General features: G+C 44.0%; 1 protein-coding gene across 4 annotated transcripts in view; it reads left to right on the forward strand.

Moving 5' to 3' along the window:
* Positions 1-17294, forward strand: part of RASGRF2 (Ras protein specific guanine nucleotide releasing factor 2) — a 241081-nt gene that overhangs the window by 198609 nt on the left and 25178 nt on the right. For all 4 annotated transcript variants that reach the window (XM_045497080.1, XM_045497084.1, XM_045497075.1 and 1 more), the window contains one exon: positions 13510-13622. In XM_045497080.1, the coding sequence (XP_045353036.1) occupies positions 13510-13622 (113 nt within the window). The remainder of the gene's footprint in view (positions 1-13509; positions 13623-17294) is intronic.

The raw sequence follows: 17294 nt of genomic DNA on the forward strand, positions 1-17294 counted from the left end.
ATGCTTGTGTGACTGCTTTGTCTTCTGTGCACAGAAGGAGAGGGAGGGACTTCTAGGCTGGCCCTCCAGTTCCTGTCAAAGGCCTGACCTTGTATGTATAATGTATAGCAACTTTGGTTTTCCTAAACTGTCTTAGTGATCCACTGATTCTGGAAAGATACTCTGTCCAGTTGTTTGAGGAATTTTACAGACCATGGAATGGCATTAATAAAGGAAACTGCAACAACATCCATAGGTTACAACCCGCTCCATCAGACTCTGGGTACCGTCTGAGTGACAAGTGGCCAAGAATGAAACAGTCACTCATTTTCTTAACTTAAAGGGAATATTTTAAAAGTGTGAGATCAGATAAAATGGCTTACTTAGCTAAAAATTTCCTTCCCAAAGGAGTTTATGGAGGGAATGTAGCTACTGTCTTTCTGATTCCTCACCTCCTTTATTCATTCACTAACAAGAATTGACACCTGGAGTGTGCTGGACACGGAGTAAATGTGAGTGTTGGAGGATCCAGACGTTACCTGAGTCAGGGGAGCTGGCCTTAAATCTCCAGTGGAGAGGTCTCCAAAAGTCCCACCAAGTGCCCCATGAGAGGAAGAGTTAGCCACTGTCCATCTGCCGTATCCAGAGGGAGCCTGGGCCAGGCTCCCCCTGCCCCAGCACGTCAGTCTGCGTGCGTTTCCCTGGAGGTCAGAAGTGAAAGCAAGAAGTGGAGAGCTGGTAGTGGGAAAGTACAGGAGGTCTCCTAAATAGGCTTCCAGGCTCAGGACAGGCTAGATTAGGACAGGAAGGAAATGTCTTATTCTGGACCGAACCACAACTTTAATATATTGGACTGGATATTTTTGATTGAAGAGTTGTTCTTATAACTAAAGGTCCCCGAAGACATTGGTCCCTGCCCAAAACTACACGCAGGGTGGGGAAGGATGGTCTACAGAGCAGTTTAATATGATCAGTGACAAGCAGTACTGCTGCTTGATGATTTCATCATTGTTTACGGTACAGGAAGTGTAAGTCACCTCTGGAGAGCAGTTTCACGGAGTATATCAAAGTGGCACAGCTGTTATGTTTCAGTCCTCTTACATTCATTGTTTGAGGGGCAAAGAGAGCACATTTAGCTGATGATGAAGAACTCTTCAGCTTATATTTCAGTTTATATGCTTTGTAGCAACTTACTGAGATATTACATTCTCCACATAAAGGGCACTAAACCTATGAGTGCGGCTCAGTGACTTTTTACCTTTGTACACACCTTGTAGCACTACCATTCTGAGCACCGAGGGCCCCCTCCCAGTCCATGCCCCTCTTCCTGGGCATTGCCAAATCTTCTGTTAGTTTTAGTATTGTTCTTCTTGATACTAGGTACCTTTTTCTGTATTAAGGGTAAAACCTTTAATCTGCCAATCACACTGATTTCCCCCAGTTTGCTCCTTTCCTTTTTATTTCCCCCCCCCCTTTTTTTTTTTAAGTAGGCTTCATGCCCAGCGTGGAGCCCAGTGCGGGGCTTGAACTCACAGCCCTGAGATCAAGACCTGAGCTGAGGTCAAGAGTTGGATGCTTAACCGACTGTGCCACCCGGGGGCCCCTCTTTTACTTTTAACAATGTATATGATACTTTTTACATATGTACTCGCTTCCCCCCCACCCCCCCCACCCCGCCCCCCATAAGAGGCTTTATATATACTTTGTCATGTAAATACTCACATACACAGATACTATGAATCCTTTTGTTAAAATATATGTTCTGTAACACTTCCTGAACACACTTAACAAATAAATGTAGTTTGGGCTGTAAGACAAGAATTAGCAGCGCTCACTCCTGCACTTTGTAGTCACTCATAGCAGCTGAGGTGAAAACTTTTATGCCTCCAAATATCCCAGGAGGAGCTGAGCCCGGGGCCAGTGTGTCCATGGAGCATGGATGCCGGAGCAGAGGGGCCTTCAGAAGCCTGCTGGAGAAGCAGGGGGGATGGTGAGGATCACGGGCTTCAGGGTCAAAGTTATCTGGATTGGAATCCCCGCCCTACCGTTCATTAGCTATGTGGCCCAGCTAACTATTCAGCTCCTCCAGGCCTCCATTTCTCCTTCCGCGTAAGTGAGCATGGTATCACCTATTTCTTCTGGTGATTGTGAGGATCATGTGAGGTAATACCTGTTAGAGCATCTGTTATATATGAATGCTCAGAACGTCACAAATGGCTGCTTCCTGGCAGAGCCCTGGGAGGGTCTAAACCCAGGCAAAGGTTGTTACCCCTATTTGACCAGTGAAGCAATTAAGTCACAGAGAGGTTTGATCAGTGCTGCCCAGGTGACCTTCTTACAATGGTGGACACATTCTGTGTCTGTGGTGCCAACTACAGTAGTTTCGAGCCACATGAGGCTAACTGAGCCTTGAAATGCAGCCAGGGTGGCTGAAAAATTGCAGTTTTAACATTTAATTTAATTTAATATTTAATTTAATTTAATATAAATAGAAACACGTGACTAATGGCTATGGTATAATTGCACAGTTCTGGACCGCTCAGAAGTACAGCAGCAAGCCAGACCCAGCTCTCTTAATTCCTTCCTCTCTCCTGCAGTGCCCCATTCCTCCAAAACAGGAACCTGTCGATCATCCCCACTTGGCCCCAGCAGTAGGCCTGCCAAAGAGGGGCACATCTCCATTGGGTTTACGTAGACAAAGCAAAACCTTTGTGTAACATCGGTGTTGGGGCTATAAATCTCAAAGAGGGTGATGGCTCCTTCCCAGTAAGGGAATGTACCAATGAGCATACTTGCATTTGGGTTTCGAGCCTGCAGCTTCAGGTCAGTGGTCCGGTGGAAACATGCCCTGTGGACCAACTGAGGTGGGAAAGTGATTGCTGCTGGCATGGCAGGGACTTCGTGTGTTCAAAGACCTCAGGGATCAGGGTGTCCTAAAATGAGAGTTTATGTAGTTCGTCTCTTCTGTTAGTTATTCTGACAGATGACAGGAGCCCCTTTTTAAATTTTTAATTTTTTTGGCATTGCTTAGTAAGACACTAAATCTAGCATCAAATTAGAGCACTAAGTTCAGATTTACTCTTTATTCCAAATCTGAAACTGAGGTTGGGCCAAGGATGAGCATAGTGCAGACTTTCCATGTGGGCGGGAGAATGAAACGTGTAAGAAAGAGCCAGCTACTAAATAGGCAGCTCCTGTCACCCCAGCCGATAGCACTGAGCCTGCTTCCAGCCCCATCCTGCCCTCGGGCTCAGCTCCTCACTGTCGTCCATTCCTGCTCCTGCCAGTCCCATGGGGGACTTCCCCTTCCACACTTGAGGCTCAGTCTCTGCTCTTGAGCTGTGGACCTTCTTTTCCACTTACAAGGCCATCTTCAGAGAACAGATGTCTGATCTCTAAGCTCTGTGCTGGAGAAAGAATGCTTCCTGGGCTGCACCACCCTCTGCATTACGTGGGTGCTTCCTGTCCTCATGCTCCTGAAGATGCCCAGGACTTTACAAGAGCCCTTGCCTAGATCCTTACCATAGCTTGATCAGATTTCCCAATTTCTGCTCCCAGGGAAGATGTGTCGCTGGTGCTGAGCTAGGACAACACAAGCCGTTGCATTCCATAGAAATGATTTTTGAGCCAGCCTGAGGTCTGAGGCTTAGTTATGGTGCATGGTCTTTTATAGGCAACTTGAAAACATAACCCCTGACTGAGAAGACTGTTTCCTCTACGAGGGTGAATTCTGAATGACACGACTCCCAATGTTTTAACTATTTAACAAATACTGTATTTGCCTACTATTGGGTCAGGCTCTCCTCTAAGCAGTTATTTTCAAACAGTAAGTCATTTACCCTTCACCTCAACCTTTTAAGGGAGGCAAGGTAGATATTGTTATTATCCCAGCTTTACAGATGGGGAAATTGAAGCCTAGGGAGATGAAATAATTTGCCTGTGATGACACAGATAGCAGGTGGCAGAGTGGGGGTGCACACCCAGGCTGCTGGCTGCCCAGTGCATCCTCTAGCCCCTGATCTCACTGGCCAACTTTTGGGGTGCAGACAGCTTGAAATGCAAAACGTACATAGCCATTCCTGACTCAAAACAGTGGGAATATCATATGCTAATACTGACCATGCTTTTTCTATTTCTAAATCGTTCCTTGGGAAAGCTACTTTTGTCCCAGAGTCTATTCTGTAAAGGATTTGTATGGTTTTATGGGGCAGAGGGCTGCCTCCGTGCTGACAACCAAAACAGCACCTCTTGCATGGAGATGGTGATTTATACGCTCCTGTGTCAGCCTCCCCAGTGCTGGCCGTGGCTGAAATTAGAGCTCGTGCTATCTGTGGCTAAGGGTCAGGAGACCACAGGCATCCCACCTAACCATGGATTAGATGCTGCCCCCCCTGCCCAGCAGCCCCCAAAGTACAGTGAGGCTCCTGCGGCCTGTCTCCTGCCAGTGGGTACTGATGGGGGTGCCTGGAATAAAAAGAGAAAATTTAGTTGCTATGTGAGAAGCTGGGAGCTATGAACTATTTCTGTTTAAATTTTTTTTTAATCTTTATTTATTTTTGAGAGAGAGAGAGACAGAGTGTGAGTGAGAGAGGGGCAGAGAGAGAGAGAGAGGGAGACACAGAATCCAAAGCAGGCTCCAGGCTCTGATCTGTCAGCACAGAGCCTGACATGGGGCTCGAACCCACAAACTGTGAGATCATGACCTGAGCCGAAGTCGGATGCTTAACCGTCCCAGACACCCAGACACCCTGAACTGTTTGTTTAAATGACAAATTCGTTGTCTCCTGCTTCAACCTTGCAAATAGCTTTATAAAGCCACTAAATGGGAAGATAATCAACGGACCACACACTTTTTTATGTTAGTCTCATCTTTACTAATTTGTGCTCCTTTGTGTCTAGTTATCCACACCACTACCCTTTGACCTCTGCATACCCAAGCTAAGAAATCCCAAACGTCCACCAGGTACAAACCAGTGTTTGTTCACAAACTCATATTTCCCATGAAGGCAGCCAAAGTGAAACAGAGAATGCTCTAATTAGGCCAGCCACTTAAGTTCCCTTTGGCTCCTCCTGTTTTCCGGGCACGTAGGCTGGTACTTATTTTCATCACTGTAGTTTCCAATCCTGCCTGTATTGTTTTATCAAAATGTGTCCTTCTCCCTCACAACAAACTGCCTTGGCATCACATTTCACTTTAGTTGCTGGGTCAGGAAGGACTCAGGTGAGGAGAGAAACCTGGAAACCTGAATTCTCGTCTAGATTCCCATGCCAGCTTGCTGTCTTCCTCATTCATAAAACTGGCAAAATGATCTTTAAAGTGTTATTATGCACAAATGAATTATTTGTCAGAATGCCCTAGAAAATATAACATGTAAGAAACTATGATCTGAGAACTATGGTTTTTCTTTTTTCTTTTCTTCTTTTTTTTTAAGACCTGAAGATAGATTTTCATTTTCTGACTCTCTTTCTGTGATCCAGGCAAACAACCAAGCAAGATCCTACTTCCTTCAACTACTTACCAAAGTTTTTTTTTATCTTTTATACATCCCTGTTGTTATCCTTTAAGCTCTCCTTAAGGTTTCTACTATACTTGTCTTAAAAACAGAAAAGAAAAGAAAACTTGGTGAGAAATTAACAACAGGATTTATTTAAGTCTGTGTGAAATAGAATTAGGAGGTTAATAAACCACTGTCTTAGGGGCATCTGGTTGGCTCAGTTGGCTAAGCATCTGACTTTGTTTGGCTCAGGTCATGATCTCGTGGTCCGTGGGTTCGAGGCCTGGGTCGGGCTCTGTGCTGACAGCTCAGAGCCTGGAGCCTGCTTGGTATTCTTTGTCTCCCTCTTTCTCTGCCCTTCCCCCGCTCACACTCTGTCTCTGTCAAAAATAAATAATCAGTTTTAAAAAAAGAAACCACTGTCTTAAATGGAACCTTTTTTCTGTTCCCATTAGTTGCCAAGACAGAAATTTAGCTTTCTCTGTAAATCCAGTGGGATTCTTTAACCTTCCGTGCATGGGTTTCATGGGCAGAAAACACGGAGGAACACTGTCTGGGACTTTACGTGCATCGACAGCTTCTTACTGCCCTCCCAGTTTGCATTCTACATGGATAGAATCACTCGTGGTCCTAGGAGGCATTTCTGGAGACCGTGGCACACAGGACTGAGCTCTCGGTTCCTTTTCTGGACCAGCGCCCCTTCATCATTTTAGGACTCTGTCCCCCAGGACTCTGAGGAGCCAGTGTGGCAGTAGGACATCAACTGGTTTGTTCAGGCCTGAAGGTGTTGCCTCCATGTTGCCCTTTGTGCTTCCTCTTCTGCCCAGTCTGCTCCCAGATGCCAACCACCTGTATCTCCTGATCTTTTTGCGTAGTTTCTTCCTGGCTGGATGTCAAAGGCTCTGCTTCTGCTACATTCCTGACTCTGGGTCTGTCTTCTCTATGGGGAAAGGGATGAGGTACAGCTTGCCTACCAGCTTTCTTTATCGGTCTTTTCCCCTCTTATGGGTCAGAGGGCACAGCGAACAAAGTATAACTTACAGACCACTCTCTACTAAGACTTATTCTTGACTTAAAGTCAATGATAATTTTGTTGACATGTGGCATTAATTAACAATGTAAGTTTAAAAATCAAGATTAAAAGCAGGCCTTTCCAAACTTTTTTTTCACCTCTAATTTTTGTCATTGCCTTGGAAGGTACAGTCTATCAATTAACCACCTATCTAGAAACCAGGGGAAAACATAGCATCTGGAAAAATTCTCTTTCTTCTGATAAATGCTTTTTAAACTGACTGATTGTCTTTGGAGAGGTAAAGCTAGAAGCCTGGGAGTTACGTGATTTCAAGGTTGTGGGCAGTATTTAAAATTCTTATGAGCACAGCTGTTCAGGTCTAGAGGCTGCATTTTAGCAAGTTATTCAGATGAGGAATCATTTGTTAGAAAATGGCCAAATAAATTATTTTCTGCATGATTTCCTCCTTCTCACTCAGTCTGTGTCATTCATTGCCATTTGCCTCTTCCCAGTTATTTTTGTCCCGACAAATCTTCCACATTTTGCACTGTGCCTTCCTCTAGTAGCCTCCCACCTCACATCTGCTAAAATAATTTCCCCAAACGCCAGTTTAAGAAGAATTAGGTAACATATTACCACATGTCTCAAAGTCAAGTATCTTCCCTAGAACTTTTGTCCACTCATTCAACAAACATTTGGGCCCCCACCAGGAGCACCTGGGCCTACCAAATTTGGGGCTTACTTACTATCTGGGTTTTACCACCTTTTCCTGGTGCATAAGCTCCTCCATGATGGTCAGTTACACATTCCTATATATTCTGTTCCTCCTTGGAGATTCTAAAACCTTATGAGTAAGTGTTGAACAGGTATTGGAAAGTTTGGAATTACTACAGCATTGCTTTGGAGGATTTTATTCCAAACTTAATGCCCTTCCTTGTGTGTTTTTGAGTAGGTCATTCCTTTTGTATGGCAAACAAAGAGGCTTTTAAAATATTTTTGTAGTTAGTTGATGCTAAATGCTGGAAAACCCTGCCTTTGACTTTTCCAGTGAGAAACTGTGATTCACAGTCAAGGTTGCCCAGAGGTAGCAAGAAGGCAGGCAGACCAAGGGTGGTGTCAGGTAGATGAGGCCAAACAGGTACTGTGCAGGGTCTCCTGTGCCAGCTTTTAGCCAGCACAATCTCCCCTGGGATCACGTTTCAATATTTAAATTCTGAATGAAGTTCCCACTCCCCTTAAAAGAACTGAAAACCACACTGGTTTAGAGGCTTGTTATCTCTAGTTCATTAAAATGAGGAATCCACAAAAGCGTATCCTCAGCCTATCAAAGTTGATTTGCATAGATCTTGGGAAGATCACTCAGCATCTTTGCCTCAGTTTCCCAGTTGACCAGATGGCCCAGATCTAACCTAAATGTACACTACAATGTAAATTAAATTCTTCATCTTCTCTAGTAAAAAAAGACAGAAACAGCATGCTTTTCATTTTCTTGAAAATCATTGTCAAATCGCAGGCTTTCATTTTTGAGCCTAACACATCCTAAGCCCCTTCTTTATGAGCCCATTTCCCCAGGTTTTAAAATTTTTTGTGGGGTTTTACTCCATTCTGCAACATTGTCACTTTCCTTTTGAAAACTCTGGCCACTGTTAGGAATACACTGTACTGATTATAGTAAGAAAATTACTCTCATAATTCTCTTTATTGTCAAACTGTGTTTATTGAATCAGATTTTCTTGATGTCCTAGAGTTCCCATGGCCATACATTGTGTATTAGTAACTATTACCCTGGTCTCCTGAAAGAAGGAACGTAATTGCCAACATACCTAAGCTGTGAGCAGGGGATTTTGTTTCAGCGTGCTGGAGAATCTCATTTATTGTGTCTTGTATTATTTTTCTGTTATATGATCCAGTCTTATTAATACAAACCTGAGTTTCAAGATCTCTATCTCAAATGGTTGCTAGTATAGGTGGGAAATAGTTCCAGACTCAGTAGGGCAACCACCTGTTGGATGTGTCTTTTCCGTCCAAGCCACCAGCACTAGTTCACTGATAGCCATGTGTTTTTGGACAGTCTGTGGTGTGCAGTTAAAAACTCAGGTTTCAGCTAACACTGCCTAGGGTGAAGTCCTGAGTCTGCCACTTGCTACTGGTGTGACTTTGGGCAAAATAACTTAGCTTCTCTGTACCTTGACTTCCTTGTATGTAAAATGGGAATAGTAATGATTGTAACTGTGTGGCTATCAAGGGTTAAATTGGATCATAAAGTGATTAAAATGTCAGCTAGCATGTGGCACACTCTCACAAAGTCTTAGTTATGATAATGACCTGAGGAATTGCTCAGTAACCAAAGGGAAATGCTGACTTCCTAGTCATTGATGAATGTGTTTGAGCGGAGTCAGTGAAATATTGGTAAAATGCCCTCATCTCCCAACAGCTTAACCACTTGGTTTAGCTGGTTGGTAACCTTTTGTCCCTAAGCATTTGCTGTATTTCTTGATACTCTGCTTGAGCTATCACCTCTTTTCAGGGGTTCTTGGGAGCTACATTTCCAGGCCTAGAACCACTCCTCAGACTCAGAGGGGCTGTCCCCTCCCCCCGCCCCAGACCCCCGGGTTTCTGGGGTTAATGTTTCCTTCTTCTGTCCGTCACCCAGCCTGCTGTTCTTTGCTCTGCCTTTGCCCCACCGCGAGTGTAGACTGAAATGTAAAAGTCTCGTGTTTTCTGGGCTCTCCACCTGTGGAAGCAGGGTCGTTTCTGTTTTCTGATTTTCCGTCTCTTCATCTCTGCTTCAAAAATTGGGAAACAAAAACCAACCTACATGAGCTGTTGCTGTGATAGCTGCGGTGACTGGCTCAGGTCCTCCTGGGTGCCGCAGGGTTCCCTGATCCAGGGCATGAGATAACCGACAGCAGGCAGCTTCTCCCTGCAGGGAGGGCCCTGCTCCCCCAGAGCCAGGCCGGCCAGGTCGCAGCACAAAGGCGGTGGTGAGGTAGCCAGACGACCCTGGCGCGCCATCTTGTGGGCGCCCTTGATTGCTGCCTCTGAGAAGCAGACCGTGTTCTCCCTCCCACCTAGTTAGTATTCTCATTTCCCATTTCCAGGGCCTGGGGAAATGTGACAAAAAATTAGATTCCAGATAATTTTAAAATGGCTGTTAGGCAGACTTATTATGAATAATCCACCTCTGGATTTAATTAGGGCAAGTGCCTTTTAGCTGCTCCAGATTTCTCTTGAAGTAGTAGCTACTGTTTTTAACAGGGACTTTTGAGTGGCCAATTCTGCATTTTACATGCATCGTTAAAAAAGAAAACTTTACATTCTAGGTAGTACATCAGAGGATTCAGATAGTTTTTTAGTTAGTTTTTGAGGAGTTGTTGTTTGAGTGAATTAAAAAAAAAAAGTGGCAAAGTGTTGCTACTGAAAGTGTAATCGGTATCACCCAGGAGCTCATTAGAAAAGTAGAATGTTCCAGACCTACTGCATTAGAATCTGCAGTGATTTGTGAGCATATTGACAGATAGAAGCACAGGTGTAAGCGCGGGTTACCAGAGTCAGATGGAAGACTTGTGTTTTTGTCTGCACGCTGGCACCTCCTTACATGTCTCCTGTCAGCCATATGATCACATCCCTTCAGCCTCAGTGGCCCGTGTATGACACAAGATTATAGGTTTCTGCCTTGTCTGCTCCTGGGTCAGCTGAGGGAGAAATGAAATTATGCATAGCAGTTCAGTTTGAACATGGTAAAAACCTGTGCAAATGTCAGGGGAAACAGTGAGTGAGAATTTTTCCGTTTCGTACTCAGCCATCATTAGTTAACCTGTTTTACATCAGCTGCATCATCAGCAGAACAAATATTCACCTATAACCTTAATCATGCTCCGAATAGTGTCTGGGCAAATTCCACCAAGTTTTCAGAGCTCTCTCTCAGGCTAGTCTTCCTAGAGCTCAGAATAATAAAATTACATTTTATTTTCCTTAACAAGACCTTTCATACAACTTGCCTTCCTGGGGTCTCAGAACTGTTTCCTCTGTTGAGCCCAGGGTGGGGCACAGTAGGTACCCGCTGGTTGATGAAATTGCTAATTAGCCCTTAGCAAGGTCCAAACACTGGCCTGATGTCCTTCACACTAATCCATTTATGATAATCAGATTATGTGCATCATTAGAGACTGACATAGCTACAGGAGGACTCCCATCATCTCACTGATGAATATCAAATATTCATTAAGGAAACAGACTCCTGATGGCTGAGAAATCTTTTGGTAGTGTGCAAGGATTGAAGTAAGTGAGGTCATTAACTGTTTACAAACATTCCCTTCACCTTGAAACAGGAGAGGAGGTAGGACAAAGAAAACACAGTAGCAAGATACTACTCTCTTCTCCTAGCATACATGTTAAAACAAAAACCAATAGCCAAGAAGCTGTTGGACAATAAGTAGATGAAATTTTAGGAAGACATACCAGCTAAAGGCCTAAGAATGGTAAGAGATAATAACCTCTGTGTTGCCTGAGGCCCCAATGGTTCCTGTTCTGAAGAAATGGTACTGATTGTGAAGCATTAAAAACAAAATATTGAGACAAATCTGTTACATAGTCCTCCACCAAACTGAGGCACAAAAATATTCCACTCAAATTAGGGCAGACTATTGCGTTGTCTACAGTTTGTGAAATTATGGACATTTTTGCCCTGAATTTACTAAATAGAGGTAAAGTGTGCTGTTTTTCTTTTTACTGGATTCATTCCAATTAGCAATGTTTTCTCTAATCATTTAAAAGAATTCAGAATGTCAGTGCTTCAAAATTACTTTCCTGAAAGTTAAAATGTAGTTATAGCGAGTAACTTTATATAGGAGGGAAAATACACATTCACTTCTGCTCATGGGAATATAGTCCGTCAGAGTCAGGTCCTTGAAAGCAGGACTTAGCAGGCGTACAGTTCACCTCCGATAACCTGACAGTCGCAGTGTGCTTCCTGCAGGTGTATTTTAAGATAGCACTGGGGGCGCCTGGGTGGCTCAGTCGGTTAAGCGTCCAACTTCGGCTCAGGTCATGATCTCATGGTCTGCGAGTTCGAGCCCTGCTGGCAGCTCAGAGCCTGGAGCCTGCTTCGGATTCTGTGTCTCCCTCTCTCCCCCGCCCCTCCCCCACTCATGCTTTGACTCTCTCTTTCTCTCTCTCAAAAATGAATAAATGTTAAAGAAAAAATTTTAAAAAAGAATGCAAGAATTTTTAAAAAGTGCAAGTGGAGTGCCTGGCTGGCTCAGCCGGTTAAGCATCGACTTCCGCTCAGGTCATGATTTCATAGTTCGTGGGTTCGAGCCCCGTTTCGGGCTCTCTGCTGTCAGCACAGAGGCTGCTTTGGATCCTCTGCCTCCCTCTCTCTCTGCGCCTCCCGTGCTCATGCTCTCCCTCTCTCAAAAATAAACATTAAAAAAATTAAAAAGGGCAAGAAACACATCTTTACCTTATTACTTCTTTAACTCTTTACCTTGAAAATTTTCAAATCAAGAGAAAAATGCCAGGATAAAACAAACACTAATACACGTCTACAGTCACTAATAATAGTTAACATGTTTACCACATTTGTGTTCTCTCTCTCTCTCTGTCTGTCTCCCTCCCTCCCTCCCTCCCTCCCTCCCTCCCTCCCTCCTCCCTGTCTTTGCAAAACATGAGCCTGCTCTTAGCCTCAGTAAACTGATCAAATTTAGGGCAATCTAACATTGATGATGTTCTCAACCAGGACATAGTCCTGACTTGACTTTTGCCAGTTGTCCCAGTGATGCCCTTTAGAGCGTTTCCCCCTCGATCCCAGGTTTATATGCTGCATGTAGCCATGGTCCGTTTGGTGTCCTTTAAAGTAAAACAGTTCCAGTTCTTATTTGTCTTTCATATTACGTTAACATTTTTGAAGAGCACAGTGTGCCTCACAATGCCCATGTGAGATTCTGCATCTTTGGAAAAAATAATAACTGATGATTTTCACAGAGCGTTACATTAGTAGGTACATGATGTTGGTTTGTTCCATTACTAGTGATGGTAATTCTGATCACTTTGTCTGTCTCTCTTCGTAATAAATCATTTCTGGCAGGGGTGTGTGGGTACTTGGACATTATTAATTCTCTTTCCCAGTTAATTTCAGCATCCATTCAGCTGCCTGATCCATTATTACTGCTTTGGACAAAATGGTGATTTTTATAAAGCTCTTTTGTTTCTTTGCACTTGCTAATTGGAATTCTACTCTGAAGAAAAGTTCCTCTTCCACCCTCTCTATGTATTTACCTACTTAGGTCTCTGTGAACCTCACTGGTTGTTGTGATTCAGTTGGTTATTATTTATCACTATCATTATTCATTTTGATGCTCACGTGTTCTACCTTTTGCCCAGTGGGCGCCCTTCAGTTTCACTCCTGGGTTTGTTTGGTGCAGCCCCATTGGTTTGTGAGTGTCCTTTATTTAGCCCTTGGCACATCTGTACTGAAGTTCTTAATTCAAGTCACTGCCCAAATGACAGATTTTATTCTTGCAACCAATCTTTTGTGTGTGTGTGTGTGTATGAGCCATTGCTCTGCCCCAGTTACCGATCTTACACACGGTCCAGTGGGAAAACAGATGATTATTTCGGCCTGTACAGTGCAGTAGGTAGTGCTAGGGGGAACCTTGAGAGCATTGAAACAAAGCCCTTTGCCCCACTAGATTGACGAAGGAAGGCTCCTGGGAGAAAGTATATCACCTCCTAGACATGGAAGGTGAATAGATGTAAACATGGGGAGGAAGTGCTGTGTGGTCCAGGCTATCTCTTTGAGGAATTTCCAGCCCCTGGGGAGCCTGTCAGAAATACTAACAATAGGACCCCATCCCAAACCAATTAACTCAGGATCTCCGGTGGGGAGAACAGTCCTAGGGTCCATACTTTTTAATTTCCTATATATCACTTCGAGAGAATATATCGTGAGAAATGGTGCCATGTGTCCTGGAGCTAAAACATCCACAACTAAACTTTTAAAAGATCCATTTTATTTTATAGGATTTTGAGCTCAACAACGAACTAAAAATGAATGTCCTAAATTTGCTAGAAGAAGTTTTGCGAGACCCAGACCTTCTTCCCCAAGAAAGGAAAGCCACGGCGAATATTCTGAGGTAAGTGCAGTTTTCAGGTGCCTCCTAATTACGTTGGTTGGTTTGTGCTTTGTTCCAGAAAATAAGATCCTATCGAATCAGAAAGATGTATCTGAGACTCCTGGGGGCAGCAGGGGTTCTGCTATCACTGGCAAGGTATTACGTATCGTCTCTTTTCTGGGGGCAGATTGGCGCACGCTGCCTCAGGAACACTTGGACTGGGCGACGTGACTTGTGTGGGGCCCAGGAGTGCAGCTGCTCCTGTTTGTGTGGGCAGAGCGTGGTTTGCTGCAGGACCAAAAGCGGGGAAGAGGATGCCTTGAGGATCCTCTCCTGTGACTCCAGCAGGCATTGCAGAGAGATGACGTTTTCCTGCCGTCGGTTCTAGTTGTTTGTTGTAAGCTCATGTTGATGAGCTGATGGTGGCATTTCGGTGAGAGTCTCGTGCTCCTGGCTTGTGGATGTGCCACCAGATAGTAGTTGTGTATTTTCTTCAGCTCGTGTCGCCAAGTCCTAGACCAGCTTTACTGACTTCTTCTCAGGTTGGGATTCCCACATCATACAGGTTGTATAACTTTGGACGTCTGTGTGATAAAAGCTTGAACTTTGGGTTTCCCACAAGAGACTGTTTGTGTCTGTCATTACACCCAGCATCCAAAGAGGTCACAGACTATCTTACAGCTTCTTGAACTGGTGGGTGGAGTTCTTTTCTAGTACACTCTATAGCAGGAGGACAGCCATCAGGGTTTTCGTGCAGACATTTCGGTTATAGCTTTCCTGACTCATGGCTATATCGTCTGTCCCTGCTTGGGGGTGGGAAGCCCAGCATCTATCTGCTAGAGCCTGGTACCCCTTTACCATTTTGACTTCTAGTTCTGTCTTCATTTACAGTCTCTGGAAAGAGGCCTTTCTTTCTTCTAACCTTGAATATATTGTTTCCTTGTTATCCAACTTTCTGAGAGGAGTCCATCTTAGTTCAGTCTACTATGTTTTTGGAAGTCCCTCTCTAATGCAGCAATGCCAGATTTTGGTCTGCAGCCTTTTAGCAATTGGCTCATAAGTCATTCTTACTACCATTAGCTCAAGATCCCGTCACCAGACACTTCTTTGGTCTAGGGGCTCTTGTGGGTGGAATGTGTCTGCTCTACAACAGGTATGTTGAAGTTCTACACACAAAATGTGATTTGGAAATAGGGCCAATGCAGATGTAATTAATTAAGAGGAAGTCCTACTGGAATAGGGTGGGCCCCTAATGCAATATGACTGGTGTCCTCATAAGAAGATGACCATGTGAAGACAGAGCAAGACACAGAGAGAATGCCATGTGAAGATGATGCAAAGATGAGAGTGAGGCAGCTGCAAGGCCAGAAATGCCGATTACTGGCAAACCACTAAAAGTTAGAACGAGGCGGGTGCCTGGGTGGCTCAGTCGTTTGAGCATCTGACTTCGGCTCAGGTCATGATCTCACCATTCATGAGTTTGAGCCCTGTGTCAGCTCCGGGCTGTCAGCACAAAGCCTACTTCATCTCCTCTGGCCCCCTCTCTTTCTGTCCCTCCCCCGCTTGTGTGCTCTCGCTCTCTCCCTCTCTCTCTCTCTCAAAAACGGTAAGTAAACATTAAAAAAAAAGAAGAAGTCTAGAAAGAGGCAAGAGGATTCCTCTACAGGATTCAGAGGGAACGTGGCTCTGCGGACACGTTGGTCTTGGGCTTCTGGCCTGCAGAACTCTAAGGCAATGAATTTCTATTGTTTTAATATGCCCAGTTTGTGGTACTTTATTAAGACAACTCTAGGAATCTATTAAAGGCCCTCTTCACTTTTTCCATGCTATGAAAACACCTAAAGAAGCTTAGGGGCTCTGTTACTATGTTTATTTTCAGATTTAAATTGTAAATACATTTTCAGATAAAGCCTGGTTTCAGTGAATGTGTGGTTATATCTGTGAATGATTACTATTCCTTTCTTCTTTACGTACACAGGTTATTATGCTCTTTGTATTTAAAACACTACCATTTTGAAACCACTTTCTGGGGGCGCCTGGGTGGCGCAGTCGGTTAAGCGTCCGACTTCAGCCAGGTCACGATCTCGCTGTCCGTGAGTTCGAGCCCCGCGTCAGGCTCTGGGCTGATGGCTCAGAGCCTGGAGCCTGTTTCCGATTCTGTGTCTCCCTCTCTCTCTGCCCCTCCCCCGTTCATGCTCTGTCTCTCTCTGTCCCAAAAATAAATAAACATTGAAAAAAAAAAATTTAAAAAAAAAAAAAAGAAACCACTTTCTGGAAGTTTGTGCCCCCAGGGACATTTGACTGGACAGCTGGCAGGGAAATGAGGTGTTCAGACAGGATTGGTGAATGTGCAAACCCATGTTGCCCATTCTCTCACAACATCCACACCAGACATTACTAATCAATCCTGAGGGCTTTCTGCCTGCACCAGGGGGTGAGCTTAGAACTCCACTGACCAGCACGCCATTAATTGGAGTTGGCACTTAAGATGAATCCTGTTTACCATCCCAAGTCTTTATTATTCATCAGGCTTAAGATGTGCAAATTCTTTTTGTTAAATAAATGGCCTGAGAATTAGAGGTGTGAAATCAATGAGAAATAGAAATGTTAGTAGATGGTACAGCCTGGGAGCATGACACGGAGCAGAGTCTGATTCTTATTTTCACAGGGTTCACGGGTATAATCTTGGTTCAGCCACTTACAGCTGTCCAGTTTCTTAACCAGTCTAAACCTCAATTCCCTCAATTATAAAATGAGCCGAATAGTACCTACTATTGAATGGTTATAAAGATTACATGGTATCATATGTTTAAAGAGGTTAACACAATGCCTGAAACATAGCACTTGTATTACTGCTGCACTTATTATTATTATTATTATTATTATTACTATTATTATTAGCACCGACCGTAGCTCTTGGGAAAAATAGTTTCTTCCATCAAGGAAATATGGCCCAAGTAGGGTCTTAGTCAAACTCGACTTTCCTTGGGCTTCATCATTTTATCTATACAAAAGAGATTATTATAACATTGAAACCCAATTTCATATTGCGCAATGATGTGAATGTAATACAAAAATCTTTCAAATGTACACTCCAAGCAGATGAATCATTTAATATGGGAATTATATCTCAATATAGTTGTTACCAAAAACCATAGTTATAACCCACTTGCTATTTTGTAAACGAGAAGAAAAAAAGAAGTAAAAAGCAAAGCCAAAAGGCAGCTCTGATGATGGGATGGCCCCAGCTGCCCACCCACAATTCTGATCCCTTGCAAAGTCTTCCCCAGATATTCCAAAAGCCCTAAGAAATGTGTACTCAGGAACAAACCCAGTCATTTTTGTGCCTCAGCATCTTTTTAAAAAAAATGTTAAATGTTTCTTTTATTTTGAGAGAGAGAGAGAGAGGGAGGAAATCTCAAGCAGGCTTTGTTCTTTTGGCACAGAGCCCGATGTGGGGCTCGAACACACAAACCATGAGAGCATGACCTGAGCCAAAATCAAGAGTTGGACACTCAACCGACTGAGCCACCCAGACTCCCCTCTGCCTCAGCATCTTTATTCAAGTTCACTGACCCAAGACCACTTGAGGGAGAGACCTTATCAGTGCCAGCACTGTCTCTGTCTAGCATGCTGCCTGACCGTCTTCTAAAGCCACCATTTCCCTATCAAAAAGCTGGCAAAGATGCCACC

This window comes from Leopardus geoffroyi, chromosome A1 (genome assembly GCF_018350155.1).
Source record: "Leopardus geoffroyi isolate Oge1 chromosome A1, O.geoffroyi_Oge1_pat1.0, whole genome shotgun sequence".
In the NCBI taxonomy this organism is placed as follows: Eukaryota; Metazoa; Chordata; class Mammalia; order Carnivora; family Felidae; genus Leopardus; species Leopardus geoffroyi.